This window comes from Grammomys surdaster, unplaced genomic scaffold (assembly GCF_004785775.1).
Source record: "Grammomys surdaster isolate TR1022 unplaced genomic scaffold, NIH_TR_1.0 126198, whole genome shotgun sequence".
NCBI classification, from domain to species: Eukaryota; Metazoa; Chordata; class Mammalia; order Rodentia; family Muridae; genus Grammomys; species Grammomys surdaster.
Window position 1 is genome coordinate 6905997 of NW_021621003.1, and position 22654 is coordinate 6928650.

The 22654-nt window shown below is 37.4% G+C and overlaps 1 protein-coding gene across 2 annotated transcripts in view; it reads left to right on the forward strand.

Annotated features, from left to right (window-relative positions):
• Positions 1 to 22654, forward strand: part of Adk (adenosine kinase) — a 407949-nt gene that overhangs the window by 50594 nt on the left and 334701 nt on the right. For both annotated transcript variants that reach the window (XM_028758526.1, XM_028758527.1), the window contains exon 3: positions 5397 to 5450. In XM_028758526.1, coding sequence (XP_028614359.1) covers positions 5397 to 5450 — 54 coding nt within the window. The remainder of the gene's footprint in view (positions 1 to 5396; positions 5451 to 22654) is intronic.

The following is a 22654-nucleotide window of genomic DNA, read 5'->3' on the forward strand; positions in this document are numbered from 1 at the left end:
TCCCCCTTCCCCTTTTTCCCTTTCTCTTCCCCTTCCCCTTTTTCTTTCTCTCTCTTTCTCCCTCCCTCTCTCCTTCCCTCTTTCTTTCTTTCTTTCTTTCTTTCTTTCTTTCTTTCTTTCTTTCTTTCTTTCTTTCTTTCAAAATTTTACTTGCTCAGTCCTTTGGTGTAGTTTTCCTGTCTGTAGACGTGTTTAAACTATCCTGTTGTACACAGTTATATTCTGTCATTATCAGCATGAGGGCCTGGCACTTCCCGTGGGCTCTTTCTACCTTACCCATAGTCTGTTAAGGACCTTGCAGGTCTTACTTTCTATGCCATTCTAGTCATCAGAGAAAGAACACGAGTAAATAAAAAAGTTTGTTTAAGTCTTTACTCATAAAAGTTATATATGTTTTAAACTGCCTCACCCTGAGGTAGCTGAAATTTTGCAGAGATAGAAGCCTTCCAAAAAGTGGGGAGTGGTGTGTGTTACATAGGATGGGCTTGGGTAGCAACCCTATGGCATGGATGTTTTATCCTTATCAGAGAAATTAAATATCTCTGCTCAGTTTAAAAGTTAACTGCTGTAAGAAATAAGCCTAATTCAGATCTTTGACTTTAATCTCATTTGGAAGGGTTTTTGTGTGAGTTAGAGGCAAGCTAACCCCTCACTTTCCCATCTTCTGCTTACTGCTGTACATCCTGTTTTCTTTTGCTAAGTTCAAGTAGGAAAAAATGTTGAAATCCTAATCTACCATTTTGTTGTATGTGGTTTTAGAGAGTTATATTTGTGTTTCAATTTCAGAAATGGATATAGATTTTTTTTTTTTTTTAAAGATTTATTTACTTTATTTATGAGTACACTGTAGCTGTCTTCAGACACACCAGAAGAGGGCATCGAATCTCATTACGGATGGTTGTGAGCCACCATGTGGTTGCTGGGATTTGAACTCAGGACCTCTGGAAGAGCAGTCAGTGCTCTTAACCGCTGAGCCATCTCTCCAGCCCCCTAGATTTTTTTTTTTAAATTTTTGAAACAGGTTCTTCCTATGTAGACCAGGCTGGTCTCAAAACTAACAGATCTGTCTGCCCCTGCCTTCCTAGTGCTGGGATCAAAGGTGTGCACCACCACACCCCATGTGATACTTTTCTAGATCATGTCTTTGGTGTGATACAGAGAACAAGTTGTTCTTTGTGTCATTCTCAGAAGAGTGCAGTTGGAAGTTGAGTTTGGATTTTACTAAGTTTGATTTCTTTTTTTCTTGTAGGTTTGTTAATGTGAAACACTGAGGGTCAGGCAGGGGGATGGCTCACATTGAGAAGATGCTTGGTCTGTACACCTGACAGCCTGAGTTTGGTCCCTGGAAACCACCTTAGAAAGAGAACTGAATCTGAGTTGTCCTCTGATTCCAGCTCTTGTGCTTTACATAGCATATTTATCCCTATATTAACACACACACACGCACACACGCACACGCACGCACACATGCACACACACTCCCCTGTAGATATACATATACACAGATAAGTGAATAAGAAAGAAAACTGAGGAAAATCAGGTGTGACACATGGCCTATAATTCCAGTACTCAGGAGACAAAGGCAAGAGGGTGAACATTTAAAGCTACCCTGAGCTGAGTAATGAGTGATAGGTCAACTGGAGCCATATAGCAAGTTTCAGGGCAGCCTGAGTGACACAGCAAAACTGCTAAAACAACTACCCCTTCCAAAAAACAAAGCCAAATAAAGTAAAACAAAGCAAAGCAAAACAAAACCCAAAACCCTAAGGGTTCCCGGGTATGGTTCAGTGGCAGAGCACACATTTATTAACATGGGTTCTAACACCAGTTTTGGGGGCTAAATCCCAACAAGCAACAACAAAATGGAATATTCAGAAACTAAATACAGTCTATAGTCTTGATGACATCACCCCCTTTGGGTCATATTTATAATTAATAGTTTACTGATTTTGAAAATGAATTAAAGATGATTTTAGGTTGTGAAATAAACCTTAGTTACAGGTGTATACTGATTTTTTTGTGTTTTTAAAAGGTATTTTGTGAAAAAATTTTCCTCTTTGTAAATGATTATAAAGAGTTTAATTTTGAGCTTTGAAATATGTTTAAATTACCTAGGCAAGCAAGTCACTACTCTTTATGATTTCCTCTTTGATTCGCAAACAATCTTTTGCCTTAAAAGATTACAAATAGCCTTAAAACAGCCTTAAAAGTTACAATATTCTTTTAAGCAACAAGAATAATAATTTATGGGCACAGGCTATTTTGGTCTTGTGTGTAATAGTTAGTTAACTAACTACAACTAGGTCAAGTTGGCATTTATGATGGATACTTAAGTGAAAAAACATAGCTCACAAATATAGATGCATAAGCATCTGTATATTGCTATACATGTGGAAACAAATACACATGTACACAGGCATAGGAAGAGAAAGTGTTTGGCCTGACTCAAACAGAGATCTAACGTCTTCCCTCTGGATAGTCACTTACATCATCATACTTGACAGATGTGTATTTACCTTCTTGTTTAGTGAAGGGACTCTCCCCCAACAAGTGTTAGGGAGAGGGTTGGCCTGTTACAGAAAGGCAAGTCATGTCATGGAGTGTGGGAGCCTGTGGGGGCGTAGGGCCTTCTGCTTGCAGTCCAGGTGACTTGAGTTCAATTATGTGAGCAGTGCATCATGGCTATGTAAAGTCACCTCAGTAAAACCTCTGCCTGCTGAAACTGAAAATCTCTCATGTCACATTGTTACATACGGATAGTGAGAGAGTAAAATAGTCCAGCTCCTTGGGGGAGGGGACAATGAGAGCCTCAGGTTTGGAACTCCTCAGACACTGCCCTGTATTTTTTTTCTGTGGCTTATTTTGACCCATATCCTTTTATTTAATGTTAAAATTTGAATATAGTAGTTTACAGTGAATCTCATGAGTGCTTGTAGTAAATGATTTAATCTAAATGTGGCTTACAAATGTGGAGTTGGTGTCAGAATTGAGGGTGTTGTGTGTGTGTGTCTTATGTTTTATGTTAAACTACAGATAGAATACATTACCAGAGAATCTCCTAGGAAGCAGCATGAAGTATCAAGTTACAGAAGAAAGATAAAATTAAGCAAAATCAGGCAAGATGAGGAAGGAGAAAGTTTTCAGATCTGTTAGAAACATTACCTGGTTTGGAACAGGTAGGGGCCAGGCCAGAGAAAGGAACACAGCGGAGAGACTGCTGTAAGCACATTCATGTGGTGTTTCATCACTCAGTGGTGAGGACCTGTGTGTCTCAGCACTTAGCAGTTTGATCAAAATCAGACAACTTTCAACAAGCCTGCTGCTTGTCCAGTGTGAGTCCTTTCTTCTGGCCCCTTGGTTCCTTTCATGTTCTTACTTTGACAGTTTAGAAGAGAATGTTGTATTGAGGAAAGAGCCAAGAGGTGAGATGAGAAGGGGGGATAAGGCAGTAGAGGAACAGATAAAAACTGCTTTTTTTTCCAGTCGTATAAGGAAGAAACAGTATTTACTTTCATGCCACTGCCAGTGTTATATATCATACAACTTAATTTTTCTTTTTGCTTGCTGAATTGTGAGGCCTAAAAGACAAGAAACTTTCTTTCTTAGCTGGGCACAGAAGCAAAGAGGCATTGACTAAATAGCTCCTGTATAATGTATCCTGTACTCTGTGGATGCCCCACGTAGCTACTTCAAACTTTTAGATGTCTATATTTCATAAACATGAGTTGATAAACAGATGCTTTCATGCACATTAATATTTATGATTTCTGTAACTGAATAAAACTGATGAATCACTTTTTTTGTGAATCTTAATTACCACGGTGAATCCATATAACAATCTTTACAAAAATACACAAGCTCCTTTTCCTTCTTAAAGCTTTGTATTCCTTTTGCTTTTAAATCATATTGTACTTTTATCCTTGTGTAGTTCATCTGTATATTAACATATTTCATGAATATTGATCACCCTATGTTTCTGCGGTAAAAATATATATGTAAGTTTAATTCTATGCTTCTCCTAGTCATTAGATTATGTTCCCCACATAGTAAAGCACACAAATACATTAAAGTGTGAATAATTAAATAAGGAAATATGATGATCAGAAATACATCCTTTAAATGAGATGGTGAAACTTTTTCTAAGCTTCTATTCAATTGGTTTACTCTTCTGTGGATAAATCATATTCACTGCCTCAGTGAGGTGGTATTCTGGTTTGCCATGTGTATATGTGGTACTAGGGGTTGAGTTCAGGATTTTGCCAACTCTAGGGAAGTGGTCAAGCCTAACCTTTCTCCTCAAAATGTTTTGAGACAGCATCTTGCTAAGTTTGCACACTTAGACCTGCTTCTGCCTTCTTCTTGCTAAGATTGTAAGTGTTCACAAGTTGTTACCTTTTTCCCAGTACAGTTGTGCTAGCTGAGCAGCATGTCCACATTGCTTGTTGGATTGTAACGGAATTTTCAGCAATGCCAGTTATTTGAACACTATCATCAAAAGTTACATGTTAGCAGATTATTTGATTAAGCTCTTTGGTATTATTGGAAGCAAAACTTAGAAAGCACCAGGCTAGTTGATTATAGTCAGCAGAGACATGGAATTCTGGGAGGTATACTATGAAAAGCTACTTAAGGCTCTTGCCTTCCACCTTCTTTAACTTCCAATGCTGGGCATCAAACCTAGGGCTTCCTGCAAGTTAGGTGTGATCCCTTTTGTTAATCTGGATTATGAGGGAGTTGAGTGAGATGTCCCAACCTGAATGTGGTGGTAGCATCCCATGGTTTGAGGACCTGTACCACATAAAAAGGAGGGAGCTAGCTGAACATAAGCATTCATTACTCTCTGCTTCCTGTCTGGATGCAATGGCACCAGCAGCCTCTCACTCGTGTGCCATGCCCTTCTCAGCATGATGAACTTTCTCACATTGTGAGCCAGGACAAACTTTTCCTTAGGTTGCTCTGGACAGGTATTTTTGCCACAGCAAAAAGTAACTAACATATGCAGAAAAGGGTTAATTAAGTAGCTAGTTTACACTCATTATTGGTCTTTTTTCTCAGAGGCATCATGTTTACATGAGTAGTGTTAGGTAACAATTGACACGTTAGTTTCAACATTGCTGTGTCAAACAGTTTTTCCTTGATAAATTTTTATAAGCAGTTATGAATAAATATTCCAAAATACTCATTTTAAGGATGTTGTTTGGTTTCTACCCTTCTGGGCAAAGCTGGTGGTGTTTGGTCAATTAAGTCATAGACATGTAACAGTGTTATAGTGCTCATTTGAAAGAACTCAACAGACTGTACACTTCAGTTTGACTGGAGTACCTACAATCAAATGTCTAATTGAGGCAAGGATGTTTGCATGTTTATCTCACCAGTGCATTGTTTATATGTTACAGGTATTCTCTGAAACCAAATGACCAGATCTTGGCTGAAGACAAGCACAAGGAATTGTAAGTTCATTAGACCCCACTTGTACACACTTAACTCTATGAAGCAGATGTTATTCAAGCCACTTGAAGTAAAAATTATATATTATATATATAAATTATATATTACCTATATATATATAATTTATATATATATTATATAATTTATATATATAATTTTTAATAATATATAATTTTAATTAATATGTGCAACACTATGGCTGTAATCATAGTGGGATTAGGATAATTTGCACTATATAGTTTGTGCTATATCAAATGAACCCCAGGGGTAATTTTCTGTGACACCCACTGAAACATGTCCCATTTGATTTCTGAGATTACATGTATGTTTGGAAACACATTATTTCTTTTTTTTTCCCTCTGGAAAAACAAGAGATTCATGATTAATTTTGTAGTTTTATTCAGGTGCTTTTTCTAGCACTTGCTAAAGATGAAGAAACATGGTTTCCCGTCTTTTATAGCTTTATACAAAGGCAAGTACCTACTTTTTGTTTAGTATAAAGTAAAATACTTCAAACATGAAGCTTGAAATGTGAATATTTTTGAATTTTTTAATGTACTTTTTTAGAGTTCTATTTTTTTACCTTTGCGAAATACTTTGGGGATAATGGAACATCTTCTTTGACAGTTTCCTCTTGGAAGGTAGTAATTGAAAGATTGCCGTCTGACAAGGACTGTCAGTGTCTTAGTTACAAATGATAGGCTTGGGAAGTTTGTATTTTAGGATTATCTAAAGGGGGAAACTTTAAAATTCTTATGCTTCTATTTTTTTTTTAAATTGGTTCACTTATTCCTCATTTTTCAGTAAGGAAATCGATAGTAATGTTGAGTATTATATAAATAGCCAACATCAAAACTGTAAAAGGAAGAATTGGAGGATTTTAATTCTAATTATATATATATGCTACTTAATTATATGCTACTTTGCATATTAATTAGGTTTCTATCACCTTTATAAGTATACTGATTTTCCAAAGTTCCTTGAAAAATTTCTTAATGTACTAGATACACTTTAATATTAAAGACATTTTATTTAATTATGTTGGGAAAAGTTCTTACTTTGTTGTTCAGACTGGCAAAGTGTAACTATGTGCCCAGGCTGGTTTAGAGATGAAAGTAATCCTCTGCCTGCAGTGCTGGGAGTATGGGTTATAGAAGAGAGCCGCAGCACCCCGCAGCCATCTGATTCTTATATCTAACTCAGATACGTCCTGATTTACTTAATGTAGTCTTTATTTGCACATGTAAGCACATGTGCACTATGTACTGTTTGCTATGTAGCAGTTTAATCATTTGCTATTTTAGTTTGTTTTAATGTTTATTTAAAAGTCTGTTAGCTGTCCAAGATACAGGCACCTCCGTTTAGAGCTTGACTAATGAGTTTTTTCCTTGTAATTTATTATGGAAAAATGTTTGTAACAATCTTACCTAACACATGAAAATATAACTATGGAAAAATTAAACATAGTATACATTCACCCACATAATCACCATCTGGAGTTTATATTTTACTGTACTTACCTATCACTTTCAGATTTTGTCTCCAATCCATTCATTAATTTGCTTGTTTGTTTATTTATTTTTGGATTCATTTCAAAGTAAGTTTCAGATGTCAGAATACTTTCCCCTAAATTACTAGGGTTTAATAGCTAAGAGGGTTTTTGTTGTTGTTGTTGTTTTAATTTGCTTATGCTAGAATTTTGAGTAATCGAAATCATATGTGAGATTTAGTTTTTTTAGATAAGACCTTTTTTATTTCTTCTTCCTCCTCCTTCCTCTTCTTCCTTCTTTCTGCTCTTCTTTTTCCTCTTCTCTTCTTCTTTCTCTTCCTCCTCCTCCTCTTCATTTCTTCTTCTCCTCCCCTGACCTCCTGTTTTGGCATAGACTTTCACTATGTAGTCCTGGCTGGCTTGGAACTCCCTTTGCACACCATACTGGCCTTGAACTCACAGAGATCTGCTTCTTCCTCTTGAGTGCTGGTATTACAGCCATGTGCTGCTACGCTTGGCTATTTGGTTTGTTTTGACACGGATCATTATTGTTGCATGTATCATTTAATTCCTTTTTTATTGCTGATTAGTATGGTATTTTGTTTGTTTGTTTGGTTGGTTTGGTTTTTTGTTTTGTTTTTGAGGCAGGTTTTTTTTGTGTAACAGCCCTGGCTGACTAGGAACTGGCTTTGTAGACCAGGCTGGCCCCAAACTGACAAGCGATCCACCTGCCTCTACCTCCCAAGTTCTGGGATCAAAGGTATGTACCACCATGTCCAGTCTTGGTATGGCATTTTTATCTGAATAACTTGTCTGTTCTTTATTGGTGAGTATTGGCAGTTGGGTGGCTCTACTTTGCCTGTTTTCTGCCATGCAGTTTTTTTTTTTTGACCTCTACACTAGTGACAACCCTCAATTAAGTATGAATAGAATCTTAAATTAAAAATTCATCAACAGTTCTTCGTGAAATATGTTTACAAATAATGTCATTTTTGTCTCTGACATTTAAATAGCTAAACTTCTCACAGAGAAAGTAGAAATGCTATTCACCTTCGTTTGATTGGTATACATTGTATGCATGTATTGAGTTATTAAATCTTACTATGCCCTATAAATATGAACAATTATGTACTAAAAAGAATAACCCAAATCTTTGTGCTCAAGACCAAGGTTTTAAAAAAATATGAAGTATAGATATAAAACGACTTTTTTGGACTGAGAAGACTGCTCAGTGAGTACAGAGCTTGCTAAGTAAGCATGAGCACCTGACTGTGAATCTGAAACAGAAGGTCAGTGTGTGCCTGGAGCTCAGAGCTTTGGCAGTGAGATGGAAGATAAAGAGATAGCAGAACTCCCCGAGGCCTGTGGGACAGCGAGCTTGCTGTTCGAGGTGGTGTACCACAAAAGAGACACCCTGCTCAAAGCACCTGAGCTTGACCTCTGACCTCCACATATTTGTTGAGGTATACATGCACTTGCACTTAGACATATGTAAAGCACATGCATACACACATACACTTATACACCAAAACAAAACAAAAAACCCTAACATGTAATTATCTAATTAATAAGGAATGCATTATTCTCATAAAACACTATTATCGATTGTTATATTCTAAATAACCTTGACACATCATGATATTACAAAAAAAGTCTGTGGATACTATCACATTAGCTAATTTACCTATAATTTTCCTGATTCAGTGAGTACAAGAACATCTAGTATACTGATGGTTGATATTGCTTTATGTGGAATGATTATGTTTTTATTAAAAATAGTCTTAGTTTCTAAAATCTGATGAGTCAGATTCCATAAACAGTCACTCATGCTTCATGGACATTCTCCCCAACCACTCCCTGGAAAACCCACTTGCCACACAGGGAAAAATTTGGTCAGCAGTGACCTTTGTTTCTCTAAGCAGGATTTTGCTTGTTTCTATACACTTCTATACTCTACTCTAGGGGATGATTTTTAAGTTAGTCAGGTGAAACAATTACAGTTTTGATGTGATTAATCCAAAACTGTGGGGCTCATGATTGGCTCTGTGAATAATCCCATAATGAAACTGGTTATTAGTTTTCTATGGATTTGTTTTTACCTCATGGCAATCATAGTCTTATAAATGGAATAGTTTAAAATAAAGGAAAATGCCACTTTGATTCAATAAGTGATTTTTTTTCCCTTGTGGTAGTTTCTGTGTTTGAACATAACACATCTGTGAAAGTGTCCTGAGAGCCAATTTAAAGGGTTTATTTTGGCTCAGAGACTCGAGACTTCGGTCAGTCCAGGGTGGCTGGCGTCATCACTGTGGGGCTGTGGCAAGACTGTGTGGTGGCAGGGTGCTGTTCTGGGAAACCAACAAGCACAGACAGAGAGATTTAAAGGGAGAGAGATGAGAGAGAGGGAACGAGAAAGATGAGAGAGGCAGTTATGAGCTATTTCCTTTTAAGAGCACACCACCTCCAGGGAGGCCTCACATCTTTCTACTTTGTGTCACCTCTGAATTTAACATGGTTAAATTCTTAATCCATTAGCAGGGTATTCTACAGATTAAGACAGAGCTCCCATGATTCTTTCATTATCCAAAAGTCTACCTTTTGAACATTGCATTAAGGGCAAAGCCTTTAACAAATGCCAGGACCGGGGACTTTCATTTTATATCCAAGCTATATCATCAGCAAAGATTCTGCATAGTTTTGTATATCATATCTCAATAAAGTTTTCAAGAAAATGAAAGATACTAACTTCATTTGTAAATAGAGACTGAAGAATAAGTTTCTTATCCTTGGACATACCTACAATGGTAAAAGATAGGACCATTTTTATACACATATTCATTTATAAACATATAAATTTTGCATTACTTAGAATATGAATAGTATATTGAGATATGATCAGGAAGATTCATGTAAGAAAAGTTAATAGTACCTAAAGTTATTAGTGAAAAGTTACCCATGCTACTTTATAGAGATAGCCTAAACTGGATAGTTAATTTTCTTCCCACTTTGCTATACTCTACAAAGCAGGGGGAGAAAAATAAATCTGTTTTCAAGAGACTTAGGTTTATTTGCTTGACTTTGAAAGACAGATACTAAGGCAAAGCCCAATACCTATTTTGTCATGCATAGGGTGATAGACATAGGAGTAAAGTGACCTGTTACAGGTTAACACCCACTTATCACAGTGCTGGACCAGAGATTGTCTTCTGGTTCCCATTTAACATCACACCCCCCCACCCCCTTATTTTTTTCATTCTACCAAAAAGTCCCATAAGCATACAGTAGTTTTATTGTATTTATTTATTCCTAAAGATTATTTTACTTTGTGTTTATAAGTGTTTTGCTAGCATGTACATGTGTGTATGGTCCTGGTGGACCTGCATTTATAGATAGTGATGAGCTGCCACGTGGGTACTAGGAACAAAACCCCTATCCTCTCTGCAAGAACATCAAGTTCTTATCTGCTGAGTCAATTCTCCATGCCCTTAGCAGTCATTTTAAAGAAGGTTAATGTTTGGTTTAGTAACTGAGAAAAACGAACACAGTATCTTGCTGCCTAAATTAATATAGGGCCAATATGTGATTCTAGAAGTCACCTTAGACATACAAATGAATGGGTTGCTGAAAACTGATCAGGTATTGTGTATATCTGACTTTCCTTTAAAAATCTTCCAAGGTTGAAATAAAAATTCAGAGGTTTATGTCAGATTAATACAGAAGGCTTTTATGCTTAGGAAATGTCAGACTTATAATTTAATTGAGTTATATTCTGAATGTTGTATATTATATCATATAATATTGAGCCTATTTTGTAGTTTTCATTTCCTTGAGTGTTTTACTCAGAGTCATCATTGGTATCCTTGTTTGCCTTGGGTCTCCACTAGAACATACCCAACTTCTTCCATCTTAGTTTTTTGGTTTTATGGATGTAACTTCCATTGGGAAATTTAAGCTAAGGCACCAGTCTCCCTCACGTAGGAAACATTTATTTATACATTGTGTTTGTTTATATGTTTGCTTGCAGTGGTGGGAACCAATCCTGGCCTGAGGGATATAGGCCTGGCCTGAGGGATATAGGCAAGCACGTTTATCAGTGAACTACATCCCAGTAGGCCCCAGAATCATTAATCATTATTTAAAACTGTTTTTCTATGTAGTCTTAATCCCTATAAGGTAGCTTTACTATACTGCTGTTTGAATTAGTCTTTCAAAAGCTCCTTAAGGGTATCCACTAGTTGTTTCTTATGAAGCTGCTACTCTGGGAATAAGTGTTTAACCCGTGGTTGGTTGATTCCTTTGGTCCTTTCTTTCTGATTTCATCAGATGCCCTCCTTAGGAACCCAGACTAACATCTAGTGAGATCATTTCAGTCTTTTGTTTGTTTGTTTGTTTGTTTTGTTTGTTTGTTTGTTTTGTTTTTTGAGACAGGGTTTCTCTGTGTAGCCCTGGCTGTCCTGGAACTCACTCTGTAGACCAGGCTGGCCTCGAACTCAGAAATCCTCCTGCCTCTGCCTCCCAAGTACTGGGATTAAAGGTGTACGCCACCACTGCCCGGCTGTCATTTCAGTCTTAACCATATCCCACGAATGATATGTTCAAACTTTAAATGTTAGATTAGTGGTAGAATCTAAGAAGCTATACCTAAAGGGATTACTAAACATATGAAGATAGGGGTAAGAATAGCAAATCATTAATTAAAGCCAAGGTGATATTTTAGAGACAGCTTTTTAAAGAGTAGAAGTCTCTGTAAAAGGCTGTGATCCGTACTTTGGAACCCGAGGCAGGGGGATTGTGTGTCCCAGGTCATCCTAGGTTTCATAAACTTCTAAACCAAGAAAGAAGTTATGAACATTACCATGCTCACAAACCTACAAGCATACTTTCATGCATTTGTATATATTTGAAATTTTTATGTGCACAGTTTATTCTTAGCTTCACTAAAATCCTTTAAAAGAAGATTTACTTGATTTTTTTTTGTTTGTATGAATTTTTCCTCCATTTCTATATATATACCACGTGCATGCAATACCTGCAGAAGCCGGTAGAAGGTGTCAGATTCCCCCTGGAACTGGTGTTAAAGGCCATTTGGATACTGGGAACTGAACCCATGTCTTCTTGCAAGAGCAACCAGTGTTCTTAACTGTGGAGCCATCTCTCCACCCCACCCCTAACAGATAAAGCATAATTATTAGTATTTTATAAAGAAGAGACTAAGTGCAGAAGGCAAAACAGCTAACTCAATTTCTCAACTGTCAAGCCCAGTTGTGTCATCAGTACCTCAGAAGACTCAGAGGAGGAATGTTCAAATTGCTAACAACACCCTGACTGTATTTACTGGTTAGGTCAGCAGCTAGGCATGCCTATACACTTCTTTCAAAGATCTGACTCATTAACTTACACAGGACTGCTTAGTCCTTTCTCTATACCTTGGACCTTTATCTTCCTTAGTTTCTCAAATTTGAAGAGGCTGATGCAGGAGGATTCTTAGTTTATGATCATTCTGATAGCATGATCTCCTTAAAAAGCAAAACAAAAATTAACCTCCATCAAGATGCCTAACCAACTTACCTAATTTTTTTCACGACAATAGAATAGGTTTAAACAGTGGTATTGGGTCCTGATAGATCAGAGTTAAATTTTATGGCAGAATTGATTCATTACATAAACTGTATGTGTGATTATGCCCTCAATGCAGAATGCAATAAATGCATACAAAGTCTTCTATTTTATCCCAAGTAGAAGGAACACATGTTAGTACCAGTAGCATAAAATTATTCTTTTAGTTTATGTGTACTGCTGTTTTGCCTGCATATATGTCTGTATACACATACATGCCTGGTGCTTGTGGAGGCCAGAAGAGGGCATCAGAACCCCTGGAAACTGGTGTTACTGATGGTTGTGAACCACCATGTGGGTGCTGGGAACTGAACCCAGATCTATTGGAAGAGCAGTCAGTCCTCTTAACTGCTGAACCATTTCTGCAATCATACAATTAACTTTGTATGAGAAATTTTCAGTTACTGTAACTGATTTTTCTTCAAGTAGCATGTTATCTAGGGTAAGAAACCAAGTGCATTTCTTCTCTCAGGGAATATTGTGGCTGAACTGACAATCATACAGTCTTTATTTACACAAAAATTATCATTAATAAAAATGACAAACTAAGCTTCTGATAAAATTCAAAGTATCTATGTGCTAGAAATCTTGCCCTGACACTCCCTTGAGATCAGTAGGCACCTGTTCCGTATTAAAACATAAAGTACTCCTTATCCATCTCTTAAGGACCTTTGAGTATACTGTTGCTTGGATGTCTTATTTTTGAGACTGAAGCTAGGTTACGTGGACTTGTTCTCTAAAAAAATCAAGAGATGATGTCTTCTAAAGGGGCATCTTTTTAAGTAATTGAGAAACAAAACTGAACAAAACCACTACTAGTTGTAAAAGTAGTTAGTGAATTTGTAGTGTGTATCTTCGTGGAAATGGAGTGTTACCACATGCATCCTGTCTGTGTTAATTTGAGTCGATTGATCTTTGAGATGGACCATCAGAGGATAATCTGAGCTCATACCATGGTCTGGAAACCCATAACTTCCAGCAGACTGTGACTGGAAGTTTGCTTTGCTGCTGGCTCCCTCTGGGTAACTCCATTAAGACTGCAGCATGATTTTCCAGTAATGTAACAAAGGATTCAAGATTTTATGTAGAAGAGGTCAGGACCTTCTTTGGAAGTTTTAGTTTACACCCAATCACTTCCGTGTGACATTTTGGACCATGGAACCACCTCTCTTAATTCCTTTTTAAAAAAATGTTTGTGTATGTGAAAACATTCCTCACAGTAAAGTTCCCCGAAGTACAACATGTAATAATGTATGAATTTGTATTATTCATCAGATTGCTTTGTGTTAGAAATTCTTTTAATAAGAAATGTAAAATATTTTCATATTTCATACTTTCTTAGCCGAGTGCAAAAAACTTGATTTTTTTTCCCAGTATTTGAATCAAATTTATTTATAAGTGCTCCTAATTTTAGCAAGTATTTCATGTTGGTAATCAAGTTTATAGAGTTATTATAACTGCTCTTTTGGTTTCAGCTTTTTAAAAATTGCTTTAGCTTTTTCTAATCAGGTGTTTGTTGTTTTTTGTTTTGTACATTGGTCTGGGCTTTGAATATAGTTCAGTGATTGAGTGTTTGCCGTGTGTGTGTGTGTGTGTGTGTGTGTGTGTGTGTAGTAGATGAGAACATTAACTTTTAGATACTTAGTTTCTTAAAAGTCATGACATTTGTTCAACTCCTGTCAGAGAACTTCCTCCTGCATTAAGTGGGAGTTAACACAGAGATCCATAAACAGACAGTAATAGAGAGGGAGAGACTGCAACACTCAGTGATAAATGGGATGTCTTCACCAAGCCCCTCCCCTCAAGGATCTGCTGTGCTGAAGAGAAAGATACTAATCACCGGAGTGATGGATGACTCAAAGGAAGCAGTGTCTTCCACACACAGCAGCACTGATGCACATATGAACTGAAGAGACTGTAGCAGCAAGCACAGGGCCTACACAGATGGGGCTCGGGCACTGAGAGGGTTGTGGACAGTGCTCTCACTTTATCACCTCTGGTGTTCTGGTAGGCTGAGAACCTTTCATGGCGATGAATAGGTATTTCAATTCTAGACGTAAGTTAGAGTTGAATTTATTGACAGTAAGAAAGTATTTTAAAAAGTTACTCAGACAGACTTTCTAATGTGATTGGCCTCTGTCTCACAGGTCCTGTCTAAATTAGTTGCTTGCAGGGAAGACAAATGGGTGGGGCTTTGTCTCAGTGGGTGGAGGGCTTGTGTAGCATGTTTGAGCCCCTACACCCGATCCTAGAACCTTACATACCAGGGCATGGTGAATGTTGGAGTTGCAGATGGGTCACCATGCCAACTTGACATTACATGCGCTGTAGACATCTACACATGTCCTCAAGCTTCAACAGCATGCTCTATATCCCCTGAGCCTTCTCCCTGGCCTTGATATATTTAATGGTGTAAAAACTAGTAATTAAGTTATGCATCAGGTACTGTTTAATGCCTAATTTAAACCTCCCCATTTTCATTATTATAGTGAAGATATTCCTCACATTTCTGCCTATTTTCAACTAAAAACAGTGTTAAGTACCATACTTTTAATTTTACTAACGACTCTCCTGAGGCATGACAATCATAATTAACAAGGACGTATCCACCTTGGTGCCCGGGATCCCATCCAGTGCCTTTCGCGTGCTAGGCAAGTACCTTCCCACCCCTACCTATCTCACTGTGCTCACTGCCTTTGCCATTTTACCTAACGTCAGTCATTGCTCAATTTGTGTACTATGAAAACATTTGAACCTTGAGTTTGCCCTTTTGGTGAAGGAATGTTGTTCTTTATTTTCTGATGACGAGCTTTCAGTTGGACTACAGGTTTAAAAAGCACTTGTGAGATAGACTACCCAGTGGTTTAGCATTATGATCCTTTCTGTGGCGACCACTTTGAAGCGGTGTTTTCTCTTTCCATGTGAGCCTTCCGGGCATGGGTTCTCAAGGGCATTGTGAGTCACTCCTGCCTTGAGAGCAGTTGCAAATCTCTCCTGTTTAGCTCTTTCATCATCTTTGCTTTGTACTCTTATCTTAAGGAAACGTGTCAGTTGTTTAACTAGCCCTCATATTCGTTATTGGTATTTGGCCTGTTAGAGTATCTTAGTGATTCCTTTAGGGTTTTTAATTTCTGTTTTTCAGTTTAAAATTCTTCAGCTGGGTGGTAGTGGCACACCCCATTGATCCCAGCACGCAGGAGGCAGAGAGGCAGGTGAATGAGTTCCAGGACAGCCAGAACACACAGGATCTACACAGACAGTGAGATCCTGTCTTCAAAACAAAACAAACAGAAAGATTCAGAGATGTTCCTGAACATTTTGTTTTTTGAGATAGGGTCTCATTATGTATCCCTGGCTGACCTGGAACCCACAATGGTATGTCCATCTCTCAGCCTCCACAGTCTGGAATTGAAGGCAAAGGCATGCTGTACCACACCCATCCCAGAAGGTTTCGTGACACCCCCCCTCCCCCAAATCTGCTTTCTGACCAGATTTTACATTAGAAGAACTAGGTTGTCCTGTAATTCTGTTTTCTTCCATCTATAGTTCAGAAGCCAGCCGAAGGTAAAATTACTTTTGTCTTTGTACCTTTAGGGCTTGGCAGCTTGCCAGATGCATTTTAGACACCCAGTTTACTTTCATCTTTATGCCTCTTACTTATGTATTGGTGATTGGGTCTCAGGGTATATCCCCCTGGCAGGCCTGGGACTTGGAAAATATGGCAAAATTGTCAGCCACCTTCCCCGAGCTGAGATTAAAGACATTCACTAGCATGTCTGGCTCAGTATGTTTTTTAATGAATAAATATCTTACCAGAATGTCTTTGACTCCAATTCTACCCATTCTTCATTCTTTGATGATTCCCCCCTGAGGTGTTACAGTGGGGCCTAGGGTTGCCTCCTCCAGTCCCACATCTCTGTCATTCTGCTTTCTAAGTAACTTTGTCCTTTTCCCCTTTTAATTGTTCACCTCTATAAAACATGAATTTGTCCCATAGTTGACTATAATATAAGATACTTGAAGAGATGGGTTTGGCTCATCATGCCTAGCTCACTTGTGAGGCCTAGGCAGGAGGATTGTCTTGAGTTTGATGACAGCCTAAGACAAACAAACACTACCAAACAAAATTACTTTAGTGGTTCTGTATTGTCCAATGTCAAGAGCATGGATTATAAGTTGTTGCTAACTGGGACCTTGCCTTCTCCTTCAGTTATAGACTGTGGAGTCAGATTTCTTCTGTCTTTCCCCAACCCCCTCTTACCCCCTTTTTTAAGCTGAAAAATTTAGCCACTTCTATCTGAAAGCTCCCCAATTCAGCCCTAATCAATTTGTTTCTACAGTACTGTAATTTTTCTGGGAGTCTCTAATATTAGACTGAGTTTCTTAATGACCTGTGACTAATTACATTCTTTTATGCTGGCTACTCTGCATAGTTTTGTGCATTGAATTTTGTTGCTTAAATTCTTTAATGCCCATGGATTATGGAATAAATATTACTTGAAATGAAAGTTGTTAAGTTTTAAGAAAATTATGTCCTATCATTTATGAGAATTTTAGAAAATTTTTTTAAAACTTAAGGTATAATCTATATAAAAGGGTACTGTGTATATATATACACATATTACTTTTATACATACACACATATACATATATTTCTACTATCTATATAGATATGTATAGATATATCTGTCTGCATTTATAGGTAGATTTGTTTAGACAATACAATTCTGATCTTTTTATAGTAAAGATTGTAGAAAATAATGATTTTGATGCACAGTCCAATCCTCTAAAACTAGAATCAGTAAGAGCTGGGGTGTTGCTCAGTGGTGTAACACTTATTGGTAGTGAGGCTGAGAAGAAGAGTAAATGATACTTCTTTACAAGATAATTTTATTCTTTACATAATCATACACACAGATACGTACACATGTGTGTACATGTGCATGTATTTATTTGTAGCTCTAGGGTATATTGATAACAGATTAAGAAATGAAAATAAAGAAACTTTCTGTTGGTCCAGTTTGACAAAGAGCAAGCGCAAATTTGTATTCTCTGCTGATGTCTTCCATCCGACCCTGAAGAAGGACTTTGTTCTGTATTTATTGAACAGCACAGAAAACATGAGGTGGGTGGGAAAGAGATGGGGGAGGGATTGACTTTTCACAGAAACTTTTAAGGGAGTTTCACCAGGGAAGACTTCACTGATCCCAGTAGATCCAGAACATCACTTAGAACCACACACACGTTATCAGCATTCTGCCTCCAACAATTATGGGACATTTGTCATTTAAGGTTGTTTTCAACCTTAATGATCTCAATCTTAAAGGTGGCTGCTTTCTGTAGCCAATTACCAATACATACTTACATACATACATACATAATTCTGGGAGTGTGGACGAGTATGTAATTCAAGATTAAAGGATAGGTTGTAAATGTTGTTTGGATGGGAAATCTAAGGCATTGTAAGGTTGGTAACACTGCTTTTCTTAAAAGCAGGTTAAACTACAGGAAAGCAGGTTAAGTAGTCTCAAGTCTTAAGTAATCTCAAGGCATTTTATTAGCTTGGCTGCAAGTTTGGGGTCAAGAGATACTTTCAGAAAAATATATCACCATACTAGGGAATACTGTACCCTTGGGCTGTCACAGGGTCCAAGTTAGTTGACTCTGTTGGTCTTCCTGAGGAGTTTCTATCCCCTTTGGGGCCTGAAATCCTTACCCCTATTCTTCCATAAAAGTCCCCAAGCTCCATCTTCTGTTTGGCTGTGGGTGTCTGGTCTGTATCTGTCTATGAGTCGACTGCTGGGTGGAGCCTCTCAGAGGACAGCCATGCTAGACTCCTGTTCGCAAGCACAACAGAGTATCATTAATAGTGTCAGGGACTGGTGTTTGCCCATGGGATGGGTCTCAAGTTGGGCTTGTTATTGGTTGGCTATTCTTTCAGTCTCTGCTCCATCTCCTGTCCTGCATTTCTCGTAGACAGGATAAATTTTGGGTTAAAGTTTTGTGGGTGGGTTGGTATCCCTGTTGCTCCACTGGGGTTCCTGCCTGGCTACAGGAGGTGGCCTCTTCAGGATCTATATCCCCAGTGCTATGAGTCACAGCTATGGTCACCCCCTATTCTGGAGGTTGCTTTTATTTATCTTTTCTCTTCTGTTTACCCTTATCCTTCTATTTTGAAAGCTACTGTATAAAATCATGGTTCTTTGTAACGTCCCAGCTGTTTATGATTTATGTCTTTCTTACTGGTGTGCAATGCTGAGGAAACCAGAGCTGGACATTGATTAAACCAGAAAAACTGGGGCTAGAGAGGTACCTTTAGTGGTTAAGAGCATTTGCTCCTCTTACTGAGAACCCAGGTTCAATTTTCAGAATCCGTCGGTCGTCTGGCGACTAAAGAATGTCTGTAATTACCATTCTAGGGGATGCTGAACCCTCATCTGGCATCAGGTGCACATGCTTATATGTAGACAAAACGTACATATAAAATAAAAATAAAGAAATCTTTTTTAAAAAAATAATCAGTAAAAACTGACATTATTTTGGGGCCATTGCAACAAGAGATAAATAAACTTCATGTGGAGCTGGGCGTAAGTCTGAATATAGCCATGACAAATGGGGACATATAGCTGAGGAGCAGGCTCAGAAGAAGGAAACTACGAAGACAGCATCAGGATAGGAAAGAGGTGATGACACCGGACTGATCTACACTGGACTGATCTGACGGCTTCTAACTAGAGATAGCCTGGAATGATGGTTGGGAGTGAGGAAAATATCTGTTAATGAGGGTAGAGTTCTTCCTACTGCTGGCCTTTTGAGGACATAGCCCAAGGACTAGTTCAGAAAGGGCTCATTAGATACTATCTAGATTAGAGTCTTCTCAAGGAATGTTTTGACCGACTAGCTAACATTTTCCAAAGTTTTGAGCGAGACCCAGAATCCCTGAAGATGATTTTGGTGCATGCTAAGATTTGAGAACACACTGGCAAAAATACAACATTAACATGATACCCATTTAATCCCACCATGCATCCCAAAAACAAATCTGAAAAATTAAAACTGCAATATGTATGTTAGTTAACCTTCTCTACAAAAGACTGTCTATACCCTGTATATAAGACTTCGCCTGCTTTAGCAGTGTGACTTTTTTGAGACCGGAACTTAAATATTGTTCTATATTTTGCATAACTTAATATTTACAAAAGACTAGATACTGGATTAAAGATGGAAACTACATTTTAGACTGTGTAGTCTGCTACTGGCACGTAAAGGATTTGTAGTTATATTATTGGTGATAAATTGAGTCTGGTTACTGGGATACTGAGGGTCACCCTGCCAGATGTGGCTGGGCTAGAAGAATCTAGGTCTCCTTTCATAGGCTGGTGGGTTCTTTCTGCTCGTGGTTGCGCTTGATCTAAATATACCTTATTTATCTTGTTAGTCTCAGAAAGTCTCATTTGGCCAGAACATAAAAGAGACTGTATGAAAGATATAAAAAACATCTTCTCTAAAATGCTTACTTTCATTCAGAATTGACTTTTGAAAAAGTATAGAAAATAAAATTCAATTCTGCCCATCAGTCTTCAAAAAGAAATTATAACTCTCTAAATAGTGTAGAGTATTGCTTTGTAACCTTTTGTTGTTGGTGTTTTTTAACAGAGTCTCACTATAGCTCTGGCTGCTTGAAACTTGCTATGTGGAACAGGCTAGTTTCACATGCAGAGTGCTGGGATTAAAGATGTGTACCACCAAGTCCAGCCTTAAAAATAGTATAAATGGCATTCTATCCATGAGTTTCTACAAGATTGTTTGTTTGTTTTTAACATATGTGCCATTTCCATGTGTATGTACTTGTATAGGGTTTCCTATGATTGTGCCATGGTGTACTCAGTCTCTAACTCATTTCTAATTCCCCATTGCTTTCTTTTAATTTTGCTGCAGACAAACTTTCCTCATGTTCTTTTCTTGGTTCTTTTCCATCTGAGTTCATATATGTCCTTATGTATGCATGCACGTGTGCTGTAGTTTCTGGAGAGTCATTCAGATCCTACAGTAAGATACAGAGAGACTGACTGATTCAGTCACTTGTGTACCGGCAAAGCGAACCACTGGAAAGCCTCTGGAGAATGATTGCTGTAGCCCCAGAAGGCAGCATCTGTGGGTTTTTGTTTTCTCAGGTAGGATTTTCCAGTACTATACCAGCAGAGGCTAAGACTTGGCTACCAGCATGCCAAGGGTTAAGTTAGCTTCAGGGGAAAATGCTAATGAGATAGGATTTTACTTACATTTTTTAAAATTAGAAGTAAGAGTTCCCTGTCTTTTCTCCCCCTACCCCCTTTGAATCTTCCAGTAAATCAGATTTATTGCTTTTTACTTGTGTCTTCTCTCAGGTTCAGGTTCATAGCAAATACTTTTTTTTCTTTCCCTGTAAGTTTTGGTTTTTTAGATTTGCTCTAATGTGCTTGTTTAATTATCATTGTTTATTTTGCTTTAAAGTTTTGACTTACTAATGACAATTTTTATTTATTTTGCAAAAAATATTCTCTTGAATTTATTTACATTTTAGTACAAGGAGGAGAGAACAAATTTATTTTAATCTTTTGTGTTAAGGTAAAAGTCAGTGATCAGAATTTTAAAAAATTATACAAATTGAGATGTTTATTTCTTTCATATTAGGAGAAAGAGAAAATTAAAAAGAAAATTGCACTGTCTGGAAGGCTCTCAGTAGAAAATAAAACAACTATAATATATCTTATTAAACCAATAGTTGTTGGAAATGTTTAATTTTAGATAACTAAAAGTCTAGTTACTGCTCTGGGGAGATGGCTCAGTGGGCATGGTGCAAGCATGCAGCCCTCAGTGTGTGTCCCTAACACCTATGTGAAAGCCAGGAGCATGCATGCATGGCTAACCCCAGCACTGGTGCAAGCCGGCAGAGACAGGAGGATGCTCGCACTTATGCACACCCACGTAGAACATTCAGAGTTATACAAGAAAATAAAGTAAGGCTAGGGAATGTGGTATGCTTTGAGGCTTTGATCCTGCTTTCTTATTACATTTAAAAGGCATATAGAATTTACCAAATTAAGTAACTGGTTTTTCTTTTGTTTCCAGTTCCCTCATATTCCTTTCTGTTGGCTGTTCATGTCTATTTTAGTTCCTGACCTGATTTGTGTTCTGGCCATTACCCAGCATACTGTTAGTATTCAGAAAGCCCTTCCTGTTAGTGAAGACTGAGATTAACCTTCAAACAGTCAGTGACTTATTTAGTCATACTATTTTATATATGTGTGTTTATATAAAACAGTTTATACATATATTTATGAATATAATTGCTGTAGAATATATAAATATACATATGAAACTTAAGTAATCTGTACTGCTGTCTTTTGTGAAAAAGGTTGCTCATATTTCATTCTCTTCATTAAATTGTATAAATTTAATTTTTATATTAAACTTGGTACTTGAAAAATATTGAAGACCACAGGCTAAGTTCTGAGGTGATTTTTTTTTTTTTTTAGTCCTAATGGCATCCTAATAGTGCCATTTAACTTCTCAGCAGTTAAAACAATGCCACAATCTTGATTCAATTTTCAAGTGTAGTTTTGCTTGTTAACTTGATTACGTTTCATTATTCTTTTGTGGTAATATTTTATTATTAATATTTTATTATTTTTATTTTATTATTTTATTAAATTATTATTATTTCTTAAAACTGTTGCACAGTTTTAAGAAATATTTATTAGGTTAATGTGGAAAATTATGTTAAAACAAAGGTGATAGCCACCAGGTGGCATTGTTTCACCTCTTTTCTCTATAACATGATTAATAAGTATATAATTTTAAAGTGTAGAAGATCTAGAATCATTTGGACATACTATTTTGGGGCTATAGATGAATTGTTTAGAAGGAAGTATTCAAATACACTTGAGTTCATTTCTCATGTTAAACAATAATGCTGTAGTTAACCTGGTAGAGATACGCCTTGTTTAAAACACTGTTTCTGATACTTTGTTTTGACTGTGCAAACAAAACTTAAGTGCTCTCCCTCTCCCTCTCCCTCTCCCTCTCCCTCTCCCTCTCCCTCTCCCTCTCCCTCTCCCT